General features: G+C 41.3%; 1 protein-coding gene across 1 annotated transcript; it reads right to left on the reverse strand.

Annotated features, from left to right (window-relative positions):
- Nucleotides 1–11: 11 nt before the first annotated feature.
- Nucleotides 12–11,966, reverse strand: smad1 (SMAD family member 1). Its single transcript, XM_038271110.1, has 6 exons — nucleotides 11,447–11,966; nucleotides 6,009–6,272; nucleotides 5,805–5,921; nucleotides 1,981–2,202; nucleotides 1,651–1,907; nucleotides 12–307 (listed from the first exon to the last, which is right to left on the reverse strand). The coding sequence occupies exons 1-6, from the start codon at nucleotides 11,844–11,846 to the stop codon at nucleotides 164–166; spliced, it is 1,404 nt and encodes a 467-aa protein (XP_038127038.1). The 5' UTR covers nucleotides 11,847–11,966; the 3' UTR covers nucleotides 12–163.
- Between the last annotated feature and the right edge of the window lie 5,779 nt (nucleotides 11,967–17,745).

Genomic DNA, 17,745 nt, shown 5'->3' on the forward strand with positions numbered 1-17,745 from the left:
GTCCTTCAAGTAGAACCCGCTCAGCCTCACAGGTCGCAGATCCGTTGGTCCTTCGGTCAGAACCAGGCTGACTGAACTACAAACTGATCTGGGAGCAGTTGGCTGCTGTTCTCCCTACCTGGACAGAAATGCTGGGGTGTGGAAAGGCCTGGGTTAGTGAGGCCTATGAAACAGAAGATATTGGGTTGTGGGGGGAACCCATCTGGGTCAGAACTTTATCCAGCCACTGCAGCGGGCCATGCAGGTGGATCTCAATCCAGCAGGGGGTGCTGGTGACATCCTGGCGATGGTACTCTGCTCCCCAGCCCTGAAAAGCAGAACGAAGAAAAAAAATATAAGTTTCTATTTTCATGTTCCTTTTGACACTATAGAACATCTTCGGGAAAGCTAAAGAACATCTTTGCGACCGCTTGAGAACATCTTTGCGACCGCTTGAGAACATCTTTGTTACCGCTTGAGAACATCTTTGCGACCGCTAGAGAACATCTTTGTGACCTCAAAGAACATCTTTGTGACCTCAAAGAACATCTTTGTGACCTCAAAGAACATCTATGTGACCTCAAAGAAACTCTTTGTGACCGCTAAAGAACATCTTTGTGACCGCTAAAGAACATCTTTGTGACCGCTAAAGAACATCTTTGTGACCGCTAAAGAACATCTTTGTGACCGCTAAAGAACATCTTTGTGACCGCTAAAGAACATCTTTGCGACCGCTAAAGAACATCTTTGTGACCTCAAAGAACATCTTTGTGACCGCTAAAGAACATCTTTGTGACCGCTAAAGAACATCTTTGCGACCGCTAAAGAACATCTTTGTGACCTCAAAGAACATCTTTGTGACCGCTAAAGAACATCTTTGTGACCGCTAAAGAACATCTTTGCGACCGCTAAAGAACATCTTTGCGACCGCTAAAGAACATCTTTGTGACCTCAAAGAACATCTTTGCGACCGCTAAAGAACATCTTTGTGACCTCAAAGAACATCTTTGTGACCGCTAAAGAACATCTTTGTGACCGCTAAAGAACATCTTTGTGACCGCTAAAGAACATCTTTGCGACCGCTAAAGAACATCTTTGTGACCTCAAAGAACATCTTTGTGACCTCAAAGAACATCTTTGTGACCTCAAAGAACATCTTTGCGACCGCTAAAGAACATCTTTGTGACCTCAAAGAACATCTTTGCAACTGCTAAAGAACAACCCAGCGACAGCTAGAGAACATCTTCGAGACCTCTAAAGAACATATTTGCGACCACTTAAAAACATCTTTGCGACAGCTAAAGTACATCTTTGTGACAGCTAAAGCACATCTTTTGGATCTCCACAGAACATTTTTGGGACCGCTAAAGAACATTTTTGGGACAGCTAAGAAAAATCTTAGAGACCGCTAAAGAACATCTTTTGGATACATCTTTTGGCAAGCAGAGCTTTAATTCTTGATGTTTTGTTTGCGATTAGTAAAGATAGCAACACATGGTTTGTGTTTAAAACTGTTGTCATGATGGTTGGTTTAGCTGCTTGACAATGATTAAAGCACATCTGGAAAAGTCTCAAGCCATCCCGTCTTTTTCTTTTTTTTGTTTTACAACACTTTAAATTTCCCAAAGAGTTTTTCAACAACAGCTTTTTACTGTCTGTTTTTCTAACCACCTTAACAAAGCTCATCCGGATGGTGCACATTTTGGTGAGCTCGTAAACGGCCTCAAAGCCATGGTTGACGGACTGGGCCAGCAGCTCAGCAAACTCCTGGTTGTTGAAGATCTTCAGGCTACACCTGCTGGGAATCTTGCACACCGTGGTGGGATGGAAGCCATGGTGGTAGTTGCAGTTACGGCTCTGGACGAAGATACTGCTGTCACTCAGGCACTCGGCATACACCTCCCCTCCAACGTAGTACAGATGGACTCCTGGGAGGCACCAGAGGAGTTTATTATGGTGGTAGGACTAAGAAACATCTAGATTACTTTCATCTAGCATTACCTTTTCCGATGTGCCGCCGCGTGTTCTCTATGGTAGAGTTACGGTTGACGTTGGAGAGTAAGCCGAGGCAGAAGCGGTTGCGGTTGTTGGAGGGATCCGTGAAGCCGTCGACGAGCACGCTGGTGGAGGAAGCCTGGAAAGCCTCGCCAACACGATTGTTCAGCTCGTAGTAAACAATGGAGCACCAGTGCTTCGGTTCCTCATAGGCCACAGGCTGCACATCTGCACAGAAAACATGGGGTTCAGAGAACATCCATGCATTTATCCAGACCTGTAACAGTTAGCAGATAATGTTTCAGACATATTAATGTCAGTCTATCTGATCTTCTGAGTCATTCCAAACTTTCGTTCCCAGTTGGAAAAAAGAATCCATCTTTTTCTTCCTTTCACACACGGCTCTTAACTTGCTATTTTAACAGCTGGCAGGTGTGTTTGGTTTTTCTCCTTCTCAAAGCTGATCCACAATAGGAACCTGCTCTCTGCACAAGATGCAGTGCATGTCCCGACCTGCTGCTACCAGCTAACAAACCTCTCAGCACTTCTTTCTGCTGCTGCCGTGAGTAGAGGATCCGTGGACAACTACTGCATTTATGGGCCACAAAAGTTCAGGATTAGACTTAAAATGTACATTTTTTTTCTAAAGATAAGGCATCTTTAAAGGCTTGTAAAAAAACAAGAGGAACAAATGTGCAGACACGAACAATGCCAACTCCAAAGAACACAGAAACATTTTATACAGAAAAGGCTGCAACTAGGAGCAAAAAAAAAAAAAAGAAAAACTGCAAGTTGTGAAAAAACCCAGAGAATTTCTAAAATGCTGTAAACTCCTTCATAAACAAAGAGAGTCAGCCAGACCACTAGGGGGCATCAACCACCAGACCCTCAGTAAAGAAGAGCCTGACATTTTCCCATCAATAGTAAAATTTCAGGCTGTTTCCTTAAATTTTACCAGTTACAATTTATGTAACTGGGCATTCTCGTGACACGTCATCAGCCTCAGCACTGCTCCAATTGCCAAGATCCGAAGAATGAGAATAAACAGTCCCTGGATGTTGTTCTCACCCCGCCTCCTCACACTGCATGCATAACAGCAGATTTGTCCGTTCTCCAGATTGACAGCTGTCCCAGGTAAGCGCTCACAGAACTCTGAGTTCAGTTAAAACTTCCCTTTTCTGTTGCCGTTCTACAAAAGTACGTTTTCAGATCATTGGAGGTGAGAACATTATACTTTTAAGTTTCACTATATGGCCCGTTTATTGATTTAGTGTGTACTTTAAAGTCGTAGGGAAACAGCTATTCCAACGGTTGCACACGAGTGAATAAAGTGAATGTGATTGGTCATTTGTCAAGAGGGCGAGATTGTTGTGGTGGAAGTTTCGAAAGCAAGTTTGGTTTTGGCCAGTGTCTCGGAAGTATCTTGCTAACCAGTTAGCAACTTGGTGCTAGTAGGTTCCAAATGGGAAGTTACTAGGGGTGTAAATCACACCCATCATGGCGATTCGATTCAGTATCGATTTCCTGACCCAACGATTCAATTATTTTCGATACTCAAGAATACACCACGATACGATTCGATTAATTGGTTAATTTTTTTATTTGTATTTTTTTACACCTTACAGGCTAGACAATGTTTCAAATTTGACATAAATCAATGAAAGCTGTAATATCTTTGTTTTGTTTTTTTTGAGAAACTACAGAAAATAACAGAACTAGAAAAGTTGTACTCCACCTATTCCTATTAAAACCTCATTCACTGAAAAATAATAATGCCCCTGTGTTATAGATTCTGCAAGGCTTTGCATCACGAAATACTGCACAGAATCAGTGCAATGAGTGCAATGCAATACCTCGACTCCAGACGTCTCCGCCCTCTCCACAGACGCTCCGCTGCTCCTCTCCCAGATTGTAGCTGACCGCAAACAGTGCCGCAGACAGGAGGCCGGCTTGTTTTATGACCGAAATTGTGGAAAACAACTCGTGAAGTTTGACCCGCTAGAAGAGCGAGGTGCGCGAGAACGCTGGGACCCTTTTTCCACCTGGATCTCCGCTCTTTTTGGCCCTCATGTCCCTCCGTCGTCAGACTTAACTCGCCTCCACTTTCTCCCCGCCTCGGCCGTATCTAGACCCACAGCGTGTAGCTCAGACCACGCTTCTATATTGAGCATAAATCAAAAATGTCTGTTTCAAGCTCACTGCGACACACTACTGTAAGAGTATAACCAGGAAGCGAGGTAGGAGGGCAAAATAGGTTTAGCGCCACCGCAGCACAGGAGGGAGAATTACGTCCAGGAGCAAATGGATAGAAATAGACCGGAGGAAAAAAAAAAAACATGAATCGATACTCTTGCGACCGTAGCACTTAGCATCGACACTGTCAAGGAACATTATGGACAGGGGAAACATGCAGGGAGTTTTTCATCGGAGGTAGTGGACTAGCCTCCTCCGTCATATTTTTTTTACTTAGAGGAGGAAAGTGGGGATGAAGTTATTGGTGTAGAAGGCTTACAGCCGTACATGTTTGAGCCCTTGCCTTGCAACGCTGCCAGTTCTGTTAGCTCTACGCCTGCTGAAGACACAGACGTCCATCCCCGTGAACACTGGGACGGAGCTCAATGGGAAAGTAAATGATTTTTATTTCTTATTTCAACCATTGAGTATATTAGCTGCGACATAAGAATCAAGATGCTATGACTGAAAAAATTTGACAGATGACCGTTGCTATATGATTGGCCGAATTTAGGTGTTCAGGCTGATGTATAACTAAATGGCCTGCATAAGATAACAAAAACACCCAGGGGTTTTAAGACATCATCATCATCATCAACAGAAATTTTCTAAACTTTGGGACAATAATACATTTATATACATGTTCAAGGCAGAATGATTTGACATTTAAATGATTTCCCTACAAAAAAAAAAAATCTGACCTTGAGGACCGTGGCAACCAGCGGCGCTCTGAGGCTAACCGCACCCTGGGCTAACGTTAGTTCATCTGCAGCAGCCCTCTCACGGTTCAGTCTTGTGTGAAGTACAGCTGGCTCTGATGGCATTTTTTATTTTATTTGGCAAATCATTTATTTGATTTGTGTTTATCTGACTTGGGTTGTTTTATTTACTAAACATTTGCTGGAATAACATCAAAACATTATAAAAATCTAACATTAAAAACATTTTATCCAGCCTATTCAGTACACTATTAGTTGTACATTATAATCATGATTATCCTAATAAATAGAAAATAAGTACTATTTTTATCATCATCTAGAGACTTTTAATAAGAGGTGGTGAAATACAGGTCAAGATGAGGCATGTGTGAGCCCATACTTCCTGTGTTGTTTTCAGGAACAGATTTGGTGAGAACATGAGTCCAAACTCACGTTTTTGTGAATAATCTGCATGTTTAACATTAGACTTATAGTATAAATCTTTTCACGGCCTTGCCTCGTCCTCTCTATCTCAGCTATACTCTAGCATGGTGACTGACTCCGTCTAATGGACTGCGGAACTAAAGTTAGGTTATTGTATTATGTTTTTAAAAGTTGCACCTTTTTTTTAACTTTGGTTTTTGTATTTGTGTGTTTTTAACTGGACCTTCATGCGTCTGCACATGATTGGCCGTTTTTCTATCCTTTTTTTTTTATTGACAGAAAAATGTAAGAATTGAGGCAAACTGAAGCCGTTTCCTTTCAATAAAGTCCTTTTCAGTTCTTCTATGTGTAGAACAACATTCAGACCAAACCTCACAGGAAATTTTCAGGCCCAAGTTTTATCTGCCAGACATCCTGTGATTTCTCTGGGGGGGGGTTAACAACCTCCATGGTTACCTGCCCGGTTGTTTGTCTCTGTAGGCAGAGGCGGAGCCATGAGGTTGATGTCCATTGGCTGAGGACAGTCCTGCGTCATCTGCTCCTCTGGGGGGATGTAAGCAGGTGGGGGGGTCTCTGCATCAGGGGAGATCCAGAATTAAATAGAAAGTTAACAGCGGTTCAGTGTGGTGGGAATGGAGAAGCAGAACTCATTGGGCCTACCGGGCATCTGGAACGGGCTGCCTGGGTCCGAGCTGGAGGGCGAGTGAGGAAAGGTGGCGCTGCTGCCGCCGCCGGGGGAGCTTGGGAAGCCGTTTCCTGGAGAATGAGGGAAGGGGACGGTGTTTGCCTGAGTGAAGGACTCTGGGAAGGTGGCATTTTGGGGCATGTGTGGCTCGTTCTGCTGAAGGGGGTTCCGAAAGCGAGGCAGCATTGTGTGCTTGGCGTTGAACTCGCTGTTCCTTGGTACCAAAACAGGAGGCAGCACTGAAAGCAGAGGACGTCCAGAAAGGTTAGAGAGGGGAAAAAAAATTGGAAGCCAAAATTCTCAGGGCTCCGATCCAATCAGAACCGATTGACTTCTATCAGTTTTGTATTTTCATGCAGATATATTTAGTGAAAACTTCAGGGCTTTGAGACTTTAATGTTTCTGTGTTTTGTCACATTATACTAAAGATACAGAAACCTCCAGTAACATGATAAAAATGACACATTTATAACAAATGTTACGCAAAGTCTCAGTTAAAACAAAGAAGAAAACTTTATTAATAAATCAAACAGAAACATTAACAATGGATAACAGATGGAAGGAGCAGGGATCCATTTCCTTCATTTGTTCTAAAGTCACGGCTGCTAAATGCATTAATATATCATCCAAAGTGTGAAGATACTGAAACCAGAGAAAAAGGTTAACATCAGCCAAAAATAACTGCTGGTCTTATAAGTTGCTTGATTACCACGGCCTATTATTATGGAAAAAACCTGAGAACTAAGAGATTTCAAAGGTAAATTATATACAAGCAAAACGTAGCTCCAGATTTCCAAGTTGAAAAAAATGTTTTATATTTTATAAGAAAGTGAGAAAAATAAGGCAGAAATCTAATATATGTATTCAGGTTTCCTTGCAATTACAGCTGCATCTCTAATCCAGCACTCACAGTCCTTCCTGCACAGCGTGATGCAGCCACCACCATGCCAAAGAGTCAGATTTTCTATTATCATAAAAAAACGACTCCTCTTCTTCAAAGTCCTCCACAAAAATCACATAAACTTCCAGACCTAGGAGACTATTTTATTATTTTCCTTCAAACTAATCCTTTCTGCTTAAAACCTTTGTTGCTGTATCCAGTCTGAGCTCATGTGGCACAGAGGAAGGTTCATTCCTTCACAGTAAATGGTGCACAAAAGTAAACCCATCGTGGTGACCTCTCTAACATTATGCCAAAACCTTTGAAGCCAAAAGCTTCTTTAGAACCTCAGAGGAATATAAAAATATTGGCACAGGGTAAAAAAAAAAAAAAAAAAAGCCAGTAATGATAGAAAGAACTCTCAGGACCGACTTATTCTGGATGATGGAAGCGGACCTCAGAGCTCCTCGCTAGTCGCTCTGGCTAGCTACTAACAGAATAAATCAGTCTTTGTTTTTTTTCTAATCTAAGAATTTCAATCTGATTGTAAAATGTTGAGCATGTAAACCTAGTTACTGTTAGCAGGCAGCTGTGTCTTCAAAGGCAAGCTGTTTGAGAGGAGACTGAATTTAAAGGCCCCGCACGTTTACCTATTAAGAGAAAAAGTTCCTTAGGACGGTTTATCTTTGCACTTTAACCTCAGAGGTACGAGCTGCTGCAGATGGCGGTTATGTGACAGCATGTAGAAAAGGTTGCAGCCGTCCCCTTTGTTCTGCCTCAGAGGCAGGTCGACGTTTTTTTTTTTTTCTCTCCACAAACACACATCAGCTGCGATCGCTTGCATGCAACATGGGATTAATCCCGGATGTCTTTCTGTTGCTCTCCCTGATTCAACATTCTGAGCGCAGATGTCGGCGCATTTTTCAAACGTCGGCCTCGGCCAGAAGGTTCTGGCTCCAACCCCGGCTCTCGGGTTTCTGCTCTGAAAGATGTTATGAGGTGAAGCCTTCCTGAGGAATTCATCACTTGGACTAAATATCCCAGCTGATGGCTTTTCAGGTGCAGCAGAAAGCGCAGCAATACGCTCCGCTTGTGTCTATAAATACCTGAGCGGCCTTTGAGCGCAGCTCGGTGAATTTTCCAGAGGGTTCGCTCAGCAACAGGCCGACGCATCAGGGCAGAAGTCACCTCAGAGATTAAATGTGCTGCAGGCCGACTGTCTGATGAAGGGAGATTGACAGGAAGTGTATTTGGACGTGGGTGGTGTTGGGGTGGTGGTGAACAGACAGGTGGCGTGGAGCTGAATCCCCAGACAGCTGCTGCTAAAGCTTTACGTGTGCAAGGCAGGCCGCCACTTTTTCCTCCCATTGTGTGAGAGACGGTCTTCCTGTTCCAGCTAAACTCAATAGAACCCCCCCGACACAATCCTGGGTGTGTGGCCATGTTTTTGTTACCTTGTGGGGACACTTTGCTAGAAATATGCAACATTTTGGGGACTTATATGTTCTCGTTGGGACCAGAGACAGATTCCCGTGAGGAAAAGTTCCCCTCTTTTGGTGGAGGATAGTTTAAGGACTAAGGTGTGAAGTGAGTTTAAGTTCGGTTTAAATCAGGGAAATCAATGGAAGGTCCCCACAAGGATAGTGTGACACAACATGTGTGTTAGATTGTGTTAGTGAGCTGAGAGGGGTCTGCAACACGGAGCATGCCCCAAACAAAGCCTCTGTTCTCCTGCAGATGGAATTTCCTGCTCCCAAAACGCACCAATGGACACACCCACCCACAGCTTCACTGCTTTCACACATGCCTGTTTGTATCTGATCAGATCAGCCTCACTTCATGGGCTTACTTTAAACATTTCTGAGCTCATTTCAAAGTATCGCAACAGCTGATGGACACAGCAACATTTAAATCGACTAAATTTAGCAAAAGAAAAATAAGTAGTTTTCGGGGTGATTGAAGTGTTTACTCAAGTTTTTTTAATAAGACTGACGCCTGGTTTGTTTCTGACATATCGGTGCAGATCGCCACAGTAAATGACCTCATGGTAGCTTCAATGGCCCTCCTTCCAGCGTCCATGCTGCCTGATTTTTCCACACCGGGCATGAAAGAAAATGTGCAACTACACAGATATAAAAGGAAAAACATGGTGGAAGAACAACGGTTCAGGTGAGGGTTTACAGGCATCCTGTAGTGGTGATATTTAGGGACTAAAATCCCCACCATCAACAGGCTGAGAAAAACTATGACAAAGAAATGATGGCTAGGATTAGGAAATGTTGGGAAGAGCAGTTTTTTTACGCTCTCATGTTGTATTGGTTTTAAGCATGCAGTCTGCGATGAACACATTCCCTAAGAGTTGACCCCAATATTAGGTGCAAGAGAGAAGATGCAGAGTATAAAAGCTTCAGACGATGCTGAATGAAGCATAACTGAGCCTTTAATGAGCTATAGAGGTTCTATAATACACAGTTTAGCTACATGACTGATAGGCTGTTTCTTCTGCCGGCGCCCTGAATGAAGCACTAGGACTGAACCTCTGGATGGCAGAAACCAACAATAATACCAGCTGATGTGAGAAAGGAAGAACAACTGGCCTGGTTCTACCACATTCAGAAGCCCATCACTGATCTAAGGTCCAGCTAGCTAGCTAGCTTTACTTCCTGTTTACTATAGCCAGACGTAACCTAAACGTGTGACGACTCAATGCTTTGCATCACCTGGTTAATGTCCTCTAATAGAGGGAAGCGCCTCTAATTAGCATTTCTTTCTTGCCTCCTTAATGTTATCTTCATGTGTCTCGCATCATTCCTCCTTCCTACATACTGCTAATGCATGATGCTCATTTTCACCAACTTTTACTCAGGTGCTTGTTAATTTTAGTGCATTAGCACTAAAATTAACATAACTTGGACTGCAACTGATAAACATAGATTAAACTGTTTTAGAATCTCTACACTGGAAAAAATTTAATTCTAGATAAGTCATTTTTTCTTAAAATAAGTGCATTTGTTCCTGGATTGTGGAGGTAAAAGAGACAATTTGCCAATGGAACAAGACAATTTACATTTAAAATAAGAAAACACAATTGCATTGTCATTTTTCAAGTGCATATTATCTAATTATCTCATTCTAAGAGTAAAAACACTCATTCCATTAGCAAACTCTATCATTTACCTACTCAAAATAAGGGTAAATACGCTTAATTTAAGACATTTTTACTTATTTCTAGATCATTTTTCCAGTGATTAATCGATTACTGAATAGGTTGATGATTATTTCTATGATTCAATGCAAGGACACATGACCCATTCAGGGGCAGATCTGATTGGCTAAATTTAGAGGAGAGCAGGTCACACAGAGGGGGATTGATACGCAGCAGGATCTGAATTCCTGAAAAACCCTTAACCCCCAGATTCGCTTTGCTCCGTTCACGTACATCGTGCGAAGCACTTGCGCATTCATGTAAATCAATAAGAACTGTTCCACATCCATTGCTACTCCTCCGCACGTCACCGTCCACGTACATCTTCTTTGTCTTTAACCGTGAAAAATACGGAGCCAAGCTATTTTTTGCTCTGATCCGGTCCGGCCAGGTCAAGATCCGCAAACGCAATCGCACCAAACAAGAAAAAGAACGTCGAGAAGATCGGGTTTGTCAAATTAAAATATAGTAATAACAGATCAGCAACACAAAATTACACAAATTAAGAGTGTAATTATTATATATTCCCAAAAACTAAGACCGTTTGTTTAGATTATTGGATGCAAACTTTTGGTGCCTCAACATACCAGGAAGCAGATTTCTCATCTCTATCAAAATAATTATTTCATATCAAGAGGCTTAAAAGTTTCATCAAATCCAGTCATAAATTCCAAGAGTGAATCTGAGAACTTCTTATGGCAATCATGGATGAAGAGATGCTGAGTTTGGAAGTAGAAAACAAACAGTTCATACAAACTAATTGTGTATGATCCAAGTTATCCCTGTTACAAAGATCCACAACAAAACGAAAGTATTGGGGCAGAAATTGCACATATGCTGGATGGTGATGGGGATTATTTTTTTTATTATATCATATTAGATTATTCATTTCTGCACGTTTTTCTCCTATGAATGAAATAATAATATCGCGCTTGCTCTCCTCAAGCTTCAAGCAAGACGAGAGGAAGAGTGGAAGCTGTAGGCTGCAGACGGTCTGGAATGGAGCGAGGCAGAGGAAAAAGTCACTTTAAGTTAAATTCATTTCATCATAGATTTTTTTCTTTTACATTTCCCAACATAAAAGGAACAGATAAAACAATTACCTTATCAAAGTAGAATGAAAGAATTATTACAATATTTTTCAGTCCAGAAAGTCACATCCAGCTATAAACTCCAGCAGAAGAATCAATTCCAACTGATGCTGCATCATTAATAAAACAGTCATAAAAAATAAGGTATTTTGTTTTCTATTCATATTGTATGTGTTTTCCTCAGTGGTGAAACTTCTAGAAGAGAAAACACTGAAGCTGAACACTGAACTTTCTCACCTGGGCTGTCCACTCTCTTGTAGTGGTAGGGATTGATGCATACGTCCTTCTGCTTGGAGCCGAAGGGATACTCGCAGCATTCCAGCGCCTTCAGCTCGTGGTGGGACTGCAGGTCGGGCCAGCGCCACACCCGGCAGTAGATGACGTGAGGCAGACCTTTTCTGTGGGACACCTGCAGCCGTCCGTCCAGCGAGCGAGGGATGGTCACACAGTTACTGGGCTGACCCGGGCAGCTGAGGGCCCTCTCCAGCTCCTCCATGGCTCCCTTCTTCTTCTTCAACTTCTTCACCAGAGCATCCACGGCTTTTTCCGCCCATTTCTCCTCCTCATCGCCCTGCTTCCAGCCCAGCAGCCGTTTGACGGCCGGGCTGGTGAAGGAGAAGAGCGAAGTGACGTTCATGCTGCCTTCCTGCACTCGCCTGAAGAAGCGTGAGCAGCAGTAGGAGGTCGTCCAAAATTAGTTCAAAGAAATCTGACGGATTATTGGAGCTTTTTTTAAATCCAGATGCTTTCAAGGCTTCCAAGCTCCTCTGTACTCCTCAGAGTCCCTGCAAGAAAAACAAAGTAAAGTTAGCAAAAGATAAAGTAATAGGCTACCTGCCTATCTGACTAGTCATAGCACCACTATGGACAGGAAGGCCTGCCTCTGCCACCCCCAGATTGAAGCAGCACAAGTATTTCATGATCTATCATGACTTGGATAATTAGATTCCAGGGATCTCACACTTTAACATGAAATCCAACATGGCTTTTCAGGACCAGTTCCTTCATAATCATATCCACTAGCATAAACCACAACTTAGCTTTAGCATTACCTGACCTGGCAACAGTTTGTCAGGAGAGCTGAGGAGCACTAGTGCACCACTGGCTGGCGCTAAACTAGTTAAACTAGTAGCCCTAAGCTTTAAATGTAGCCCTGAGATGGAAACTATCAGCAGCGACTAGAAGAACCTCTACGCCTTTTCATTCTCAGCCAAACACTGCAGTGTGACATCATCTATTTTTATGACACATGAACCTGCAGCCAGGTTTAGTGTACTTAGTGTAAAAAAATCGAACAATTAAATTTTTTTGACACAACAAAGACATTAAAATACAATTTCCTTTGTAAAATAATAAAATGTTTATTTTAATCACTAAATAATTAACAGGATAAATGGGTTTAATTAGAAGACGTCTTTTTCTATACTTCATTTTAAGACTGTAGATACTGTAGAGGAAGTCCTCCCTCTGCATTTTAGTATGCAGCTGGTCTGTGGCCTCTGATTTAAACAAACCCCTGGTGCTTTTGGTAATGTGGTTCAGATAGGTGCAGTTCATTGAAAAGATGCACTTTGAGCCCATATACAGACAGGAACAGGGAAACCGGCCGCTGGTGGTGGGGGGTGGGAGGTTGCCATGGGTGTGTCTACTTACTGAATGTAACCGCTGTCAAACAATCAGGAAATAACATTTGATTTATCTGATTAATAACAGTGTTATCAGGCTGGCTCTATATCACTCTATGTCTCAATACCAAAGTTCTCCCTCTCTTGTCATTGGACACAAATCAAGTTTCTATTTTGCATAGATTGTGAGTCAGATTTAGATTGGAAGCAGGTACATGAAATGACAAAGTGAGAACACACACAGGTAGATGATCAAAGTTTAGTCTGTGAATCCACGTTTAGAGACTTGTCAGGTTTTCTGTAGAGGTTTGACTGAACTCAGTGCCTCTTTCTTTCTCTTGCTGCACCTGAAAATCCTCAGGATCCTGTGGCAGATATTCAATTTCAGTTCTTATTTAATTTCCATTATGTGTTATGATGACAGGATTGTGTTATTTTAACTGGTGTTGCACCGATACCATTTTTTTGGCCCCGAAACCTGGCTGTGCAGTATCAGCCGATATCGATACCATCTGTTTGAAATTGATGTGTGTATATCTGAAGAACTACATACTACGTGGATGTAAAATAATTGCCATCATGGCTTTGTCAAGCTGCTGCCTTCCTTTGTGAAGCAGGAAAAAGACTAATACAAAATTAATCCAATCGAACTACCTGGAATAGGTGACAACAGTTGAATAAACATCGCTATCAAAATGGTATCGTGCCCTATTTGTTGGCTGGATCGGGGCCCTGCCCGATACTGGTATCAGTGCAACACTAATCTTAATTGCAATGTTTTTGTTCCTATTATGTGTTCTGGGTATTTGAGCATGATTAAACAAGCCACCTTTAATATGACTATGAATTTTGAAAATATCAGGGATTGTGGTTGCGTCAACCCGGTTGGGATACAGAAGAGGGTACATGGCTGCTGTAGAAAAACAGCAGTTTTGATCCTGTAGTTTTATTTTCAAAAGGATGATCCCTTTAGCTTAAGGTGTTTGCATGAAGTCTGTCAACATGCTGAGGAAGCATTCAATCAGTGATCCGTCACAGCCTGCTAGGCTAAAAATGTCCAGGTTGATAAAGCAGCTAAAGAACCAATAGCTAGACGGTGAGATATGTTCATGTTAGATAGCAACATTAAGAAATTCCAGTTTTTATTTTCAAAGAATCATTTTTGCGATGGTTAATGCAGCTTAATCCTTGCTGTCAATGTTGTTTGATCTGCAGCAGGTAGATGTTTAATTATTGGGTCCTTTAAAACAAAGCTTGCATCCTGAAATCTGCAAATGACTGGAATCCAGCCTGGACAATGTCGCACGCATAGATGCATCTGCTGTTACGTAAACATGAACTATTCTGTCTACAAGGAATGCAGCCAAGAAAGGACCAAAAGTAAAGACACTTTGGCAGCAAACCCAAGAAAAATTCAAAAACTTTCAAGGCAGTTGTCTTTTTTTTTGGTATTCGTTTAAAATGTTGCTTGACCTTGAACTTACAAACTTTCAAGGATTTCAATGAGAACTCTGAGCTCGTAAAGCACAAAACTTTACACAAGTCATTAAAAGTAATTAAAAGCTAATTTCCAAACCAGTTTTTCAGTTAACTTCACAACCTCGGAAAGCAGCTTGCAGATTTATGGAGCGTCATTTTTTTTTTTTTTATCCAACATCAAATTGAGCTTCAGTTCAGGGATAAGGAAGGGACAATAAAAGGGAAGTGACGTGTAGACCCCTGGACAGATGATGATGATGATGGTGAGGAAGGGGAGGCATTAAACATCATTATGACTGGTTATTTTTGGTCTGGCATATCATGGGATGTAGAGTGATTTCTATCTTTCTCATCATTTCAGAGACGTCCGACGGGAACAGAAGCTAGAAAATCTGTGCTGAAATAGAAACCTGGAAAAAGTGCTCATAACCACTGATTCAGCCGATTACCAACAGCTGTGTGGTAATCAGATTTATTTTAGTGTAGCAGTTTTAGAAAAAAAGAGACTAGTGTAAAACCGTTTATATTATATATATTTCCTGCTTTGTAATCCTGGGCAGAATCATAGGAAAACGGAGCAGGTCTTTGCTCTCAGAGAAGCAGGCAGCTCTAGCTGCTGTCGCTAAACACAGCAAAAACAAAGTGAAGATTTAAATTCTGTCTAACTGATCTCCAATATCTGCTGCTGCTATTCTTTTTTTCTCCAGTTACAAAATGGAAATGACACAATCATAGCAAACATTTAATCATAATTTAAACATAAAAGACATCCTTATTAAAAATAGAAAAATAACAATGGGCAGAGGATGGAGGAAGCTTCACATGATCGAGGCATGGCTGCTAAATGCACTGTCTAGTCAGGGGAAAACAAAACACACACAAACCTGAGGCCACCTTTGGTAAATTGTTTTACACCAAATGGAACTTTAGCTCCAAATGCAATATTGATGCATTCAAGCAGCTCTACCCAGTTATAACATGACAGACTGATAAGATTCCCACACCGCCTCCACCGTGCATCCCTTACCCTAACGTTCTCCCTGGATATGATTGCTAAAGCATCTAAGTAATGTTCTCAACCACCTTTCATTGGAGAGATGCAGTGTTTATAGGGTTTATACAGGAATGAGTACCTTTAATTTAATGCTTTTTAATGCTCTTAGAAATAATTTTAAAGCCATCAATAGGTACCCATGAGTCTCATATATATTACACGGGAAAATCCTTGTCCAGCCATGTCCAGAATTCCTCGTTTTCCAGCCACTTTTGTTGAAATTGGCATTTTCCCATTCTCTACCTTTTTCCTCCGCCTTGACCTTCTGTTCCGCACATACGGCTTTACGATCAACCAAAAGCAGTTCCGTGCAAACACGCAGAACATGTTATATCTGACGAAATTGTTTTCATGAACATTTTGTTATTTTTAATAAAGCATTTTGAATGCCACGGTATAGTCAATGAATTTTAATGCCAATTAAGGCCTTAATTTAAAAAACAATAATTTAATGACTTTTAATTAGGGATGCACGATATAATCGGCCCCCTATCGGTATCGGCCTGTATCGGCCTTAAAACTGAATATCGGACATCGGCCACCCCACCGATATTTAACCCGATATTTGATTGAGTTTCTAAAGTCTAAAAAAAAAAAAAATACTACTTCTTCTTCCTCCTCAAAAACTTCTTTTTTACAGACTTAAAAACTTCTAAAGACGAGGGAAAAATATTGATACATTAAAATATCACAATATCTTCATATGCTGATATATTGCCATTTAAAACACCATATCAATCTCTTTTACTAATGAAATATTGCTATATGTCATCGTTATGCTACGAAATCCCCCGAAAATTCACGAAATTTTGCCATATTTTTATATGTTGATATATTGATGCGGTATCGATCTATTTTACTAACAAAATCTCACAAGAATTTGCAAAATATCTAATAAAAAATATCTATTTGATATCAGCATATGAAAATATATTTGAGTATATTATTTTTCAAAGTGTCAGAAATGGATAACAAAACTGCTATTTTCAATGACTACTTATTTTTGTCCAGCTTTAACATCAGTATCGGTATCGGTTATCGGCTACATGAGTTTTAAAATATCGGTATATCGGATATCGGCCAAAATCCCAATATCGTGCATCCCTACTTTTAATGATTTTTAATGACCCTGGTTTAGGTTTGTTTACTGAAGCTTTCCAGCAAAAGTTGAGGCCATCACAGAACAGATCTATTTATACTAAAGCTGCACAACAGGTTGAGCTGCAACCATAACTCTATGAATGTGTGGAAACTGTTTGATTTGCAGTCAAAGAATTTACAAAGGAGCCAATTACAGGTTTGACTTACTCTTTGGTATTTCACAGTAAGCATCCTTAAAGAAACTCAGACTGAAAGACAAACAATACGAACCTTCAAACAGCAGATTTATTGGTTCACTTCTTTTTAATGTGTTTCCAACACTAAGAGATTTGAGAACATCTCTGCTTTGGAGGGTGAAAAAGCAGATTTTTAGATTCTATAGGAGAGAAAAACACTTTGCAACTATTGCACAAAATGACTCAGAAAGATGTCAGGTTTTATGATGAGGCATTACGGCGACATCCTGCTGCTAAACACATACTTCTATGGCTTCTCAAAAACAGCCAACAGTCTGAGAGCCATGCCAGACTAGCTGCATGAAAACAATCCCCCGTCTCATATGGAAGACGCCTCCACAGTTTGGACTGAAACATCTGGAGTAGACCTAACAATCCTTTGCTCTGATTCAGCTGCAACTGGAGGCCATGTTTCCATCACAGTCAATCATATCTGACTTCTCACCACAAGCCCACTCAAGGAGCCCGATACGGAGCCACGCTGCTCGTTAGGACAACGCTCCTCCCCCGCTTCGTCAGGGTCAGTCAAAATAAGAAGGCGCCAGCGTGTGGCCCTCCACCAATATCTCTGTTTGTTTGACAAAAAAGACTTTTCCAAACAACATGAGGACTACCGGCTGATAACAGCCATCAGAATGTGTTTTTTATTTGGAAGAACGGTGTCTGATTTCTGATTTCCGCTCCGCAGACTGTTTGTTTGGATGTGATAACCATTCCTTAATGGTGACTATGTCTGAAAATATCTCCTACTGCAAATAAGCTCAGTGAATCCATCTGTGGGGGTTAATAATGCTGAGTATGCTCAAACTCTTCGAAGGAGAAGTATTTTTGCAAAAGCCTGCCCCCTCTGGAAAAAGGGTGAAAGAACACCTGTAGGAGGAGAGAACAATCCCCAGTCTGCTGCTGAGACCATAGTTTAGAGGCGTAACGTCTTCTAGGCTAAAAAACTTAGAAATATTAAAATTGTTTTGAGCTTTTTAGCAAAAAGAGGACATTTCCCAGGTCTTACTTGCTACCTGTCAGATCCAGTTTGGCCATTTT

The sequence above is a fragment of the Cyprinodon tularosa genome, unplaced genomic scaffold (genome assembly GCF_016077235.1).
Source record: "Cyprinodon tularosa strain WSP-4 unplaced genomic scaffold, ASM1607723v1 ctg79, whole genome shotgun sequence".
NCBI lineage: Eukaryota > Metazoa > Chordata > Actinopteri > Cyprinodontiformes > Cyprinodontidae > Cyprinodon > Cyprinodon tularosa.

Bases quoted from the DNA above. Each gene is read 5' to 3' on its own strand.
- smad1 (XM_038271110.1), bottom strand. From the start codon at position 11,846: ATGAACGTCACTTCGCTCTTCTCCTTCACCAGCCCGGCCGTCAAACGG. The intron at 6,273-11,446 runs GTGAGAAAGTTC...CTCTGCTTTCAG, and splicing joins CAAGAGAGTGGACAGCCCAG to TGCTGCCTCCTGTTTTGGTA. The intron at 1,908-1,980 runs GTAATGCTAGAT...GGTGCCTCCCAG, and splicing joins GCGGCGGCACATCGGAAAAG to GAGTCCATCTGTACTACGTT.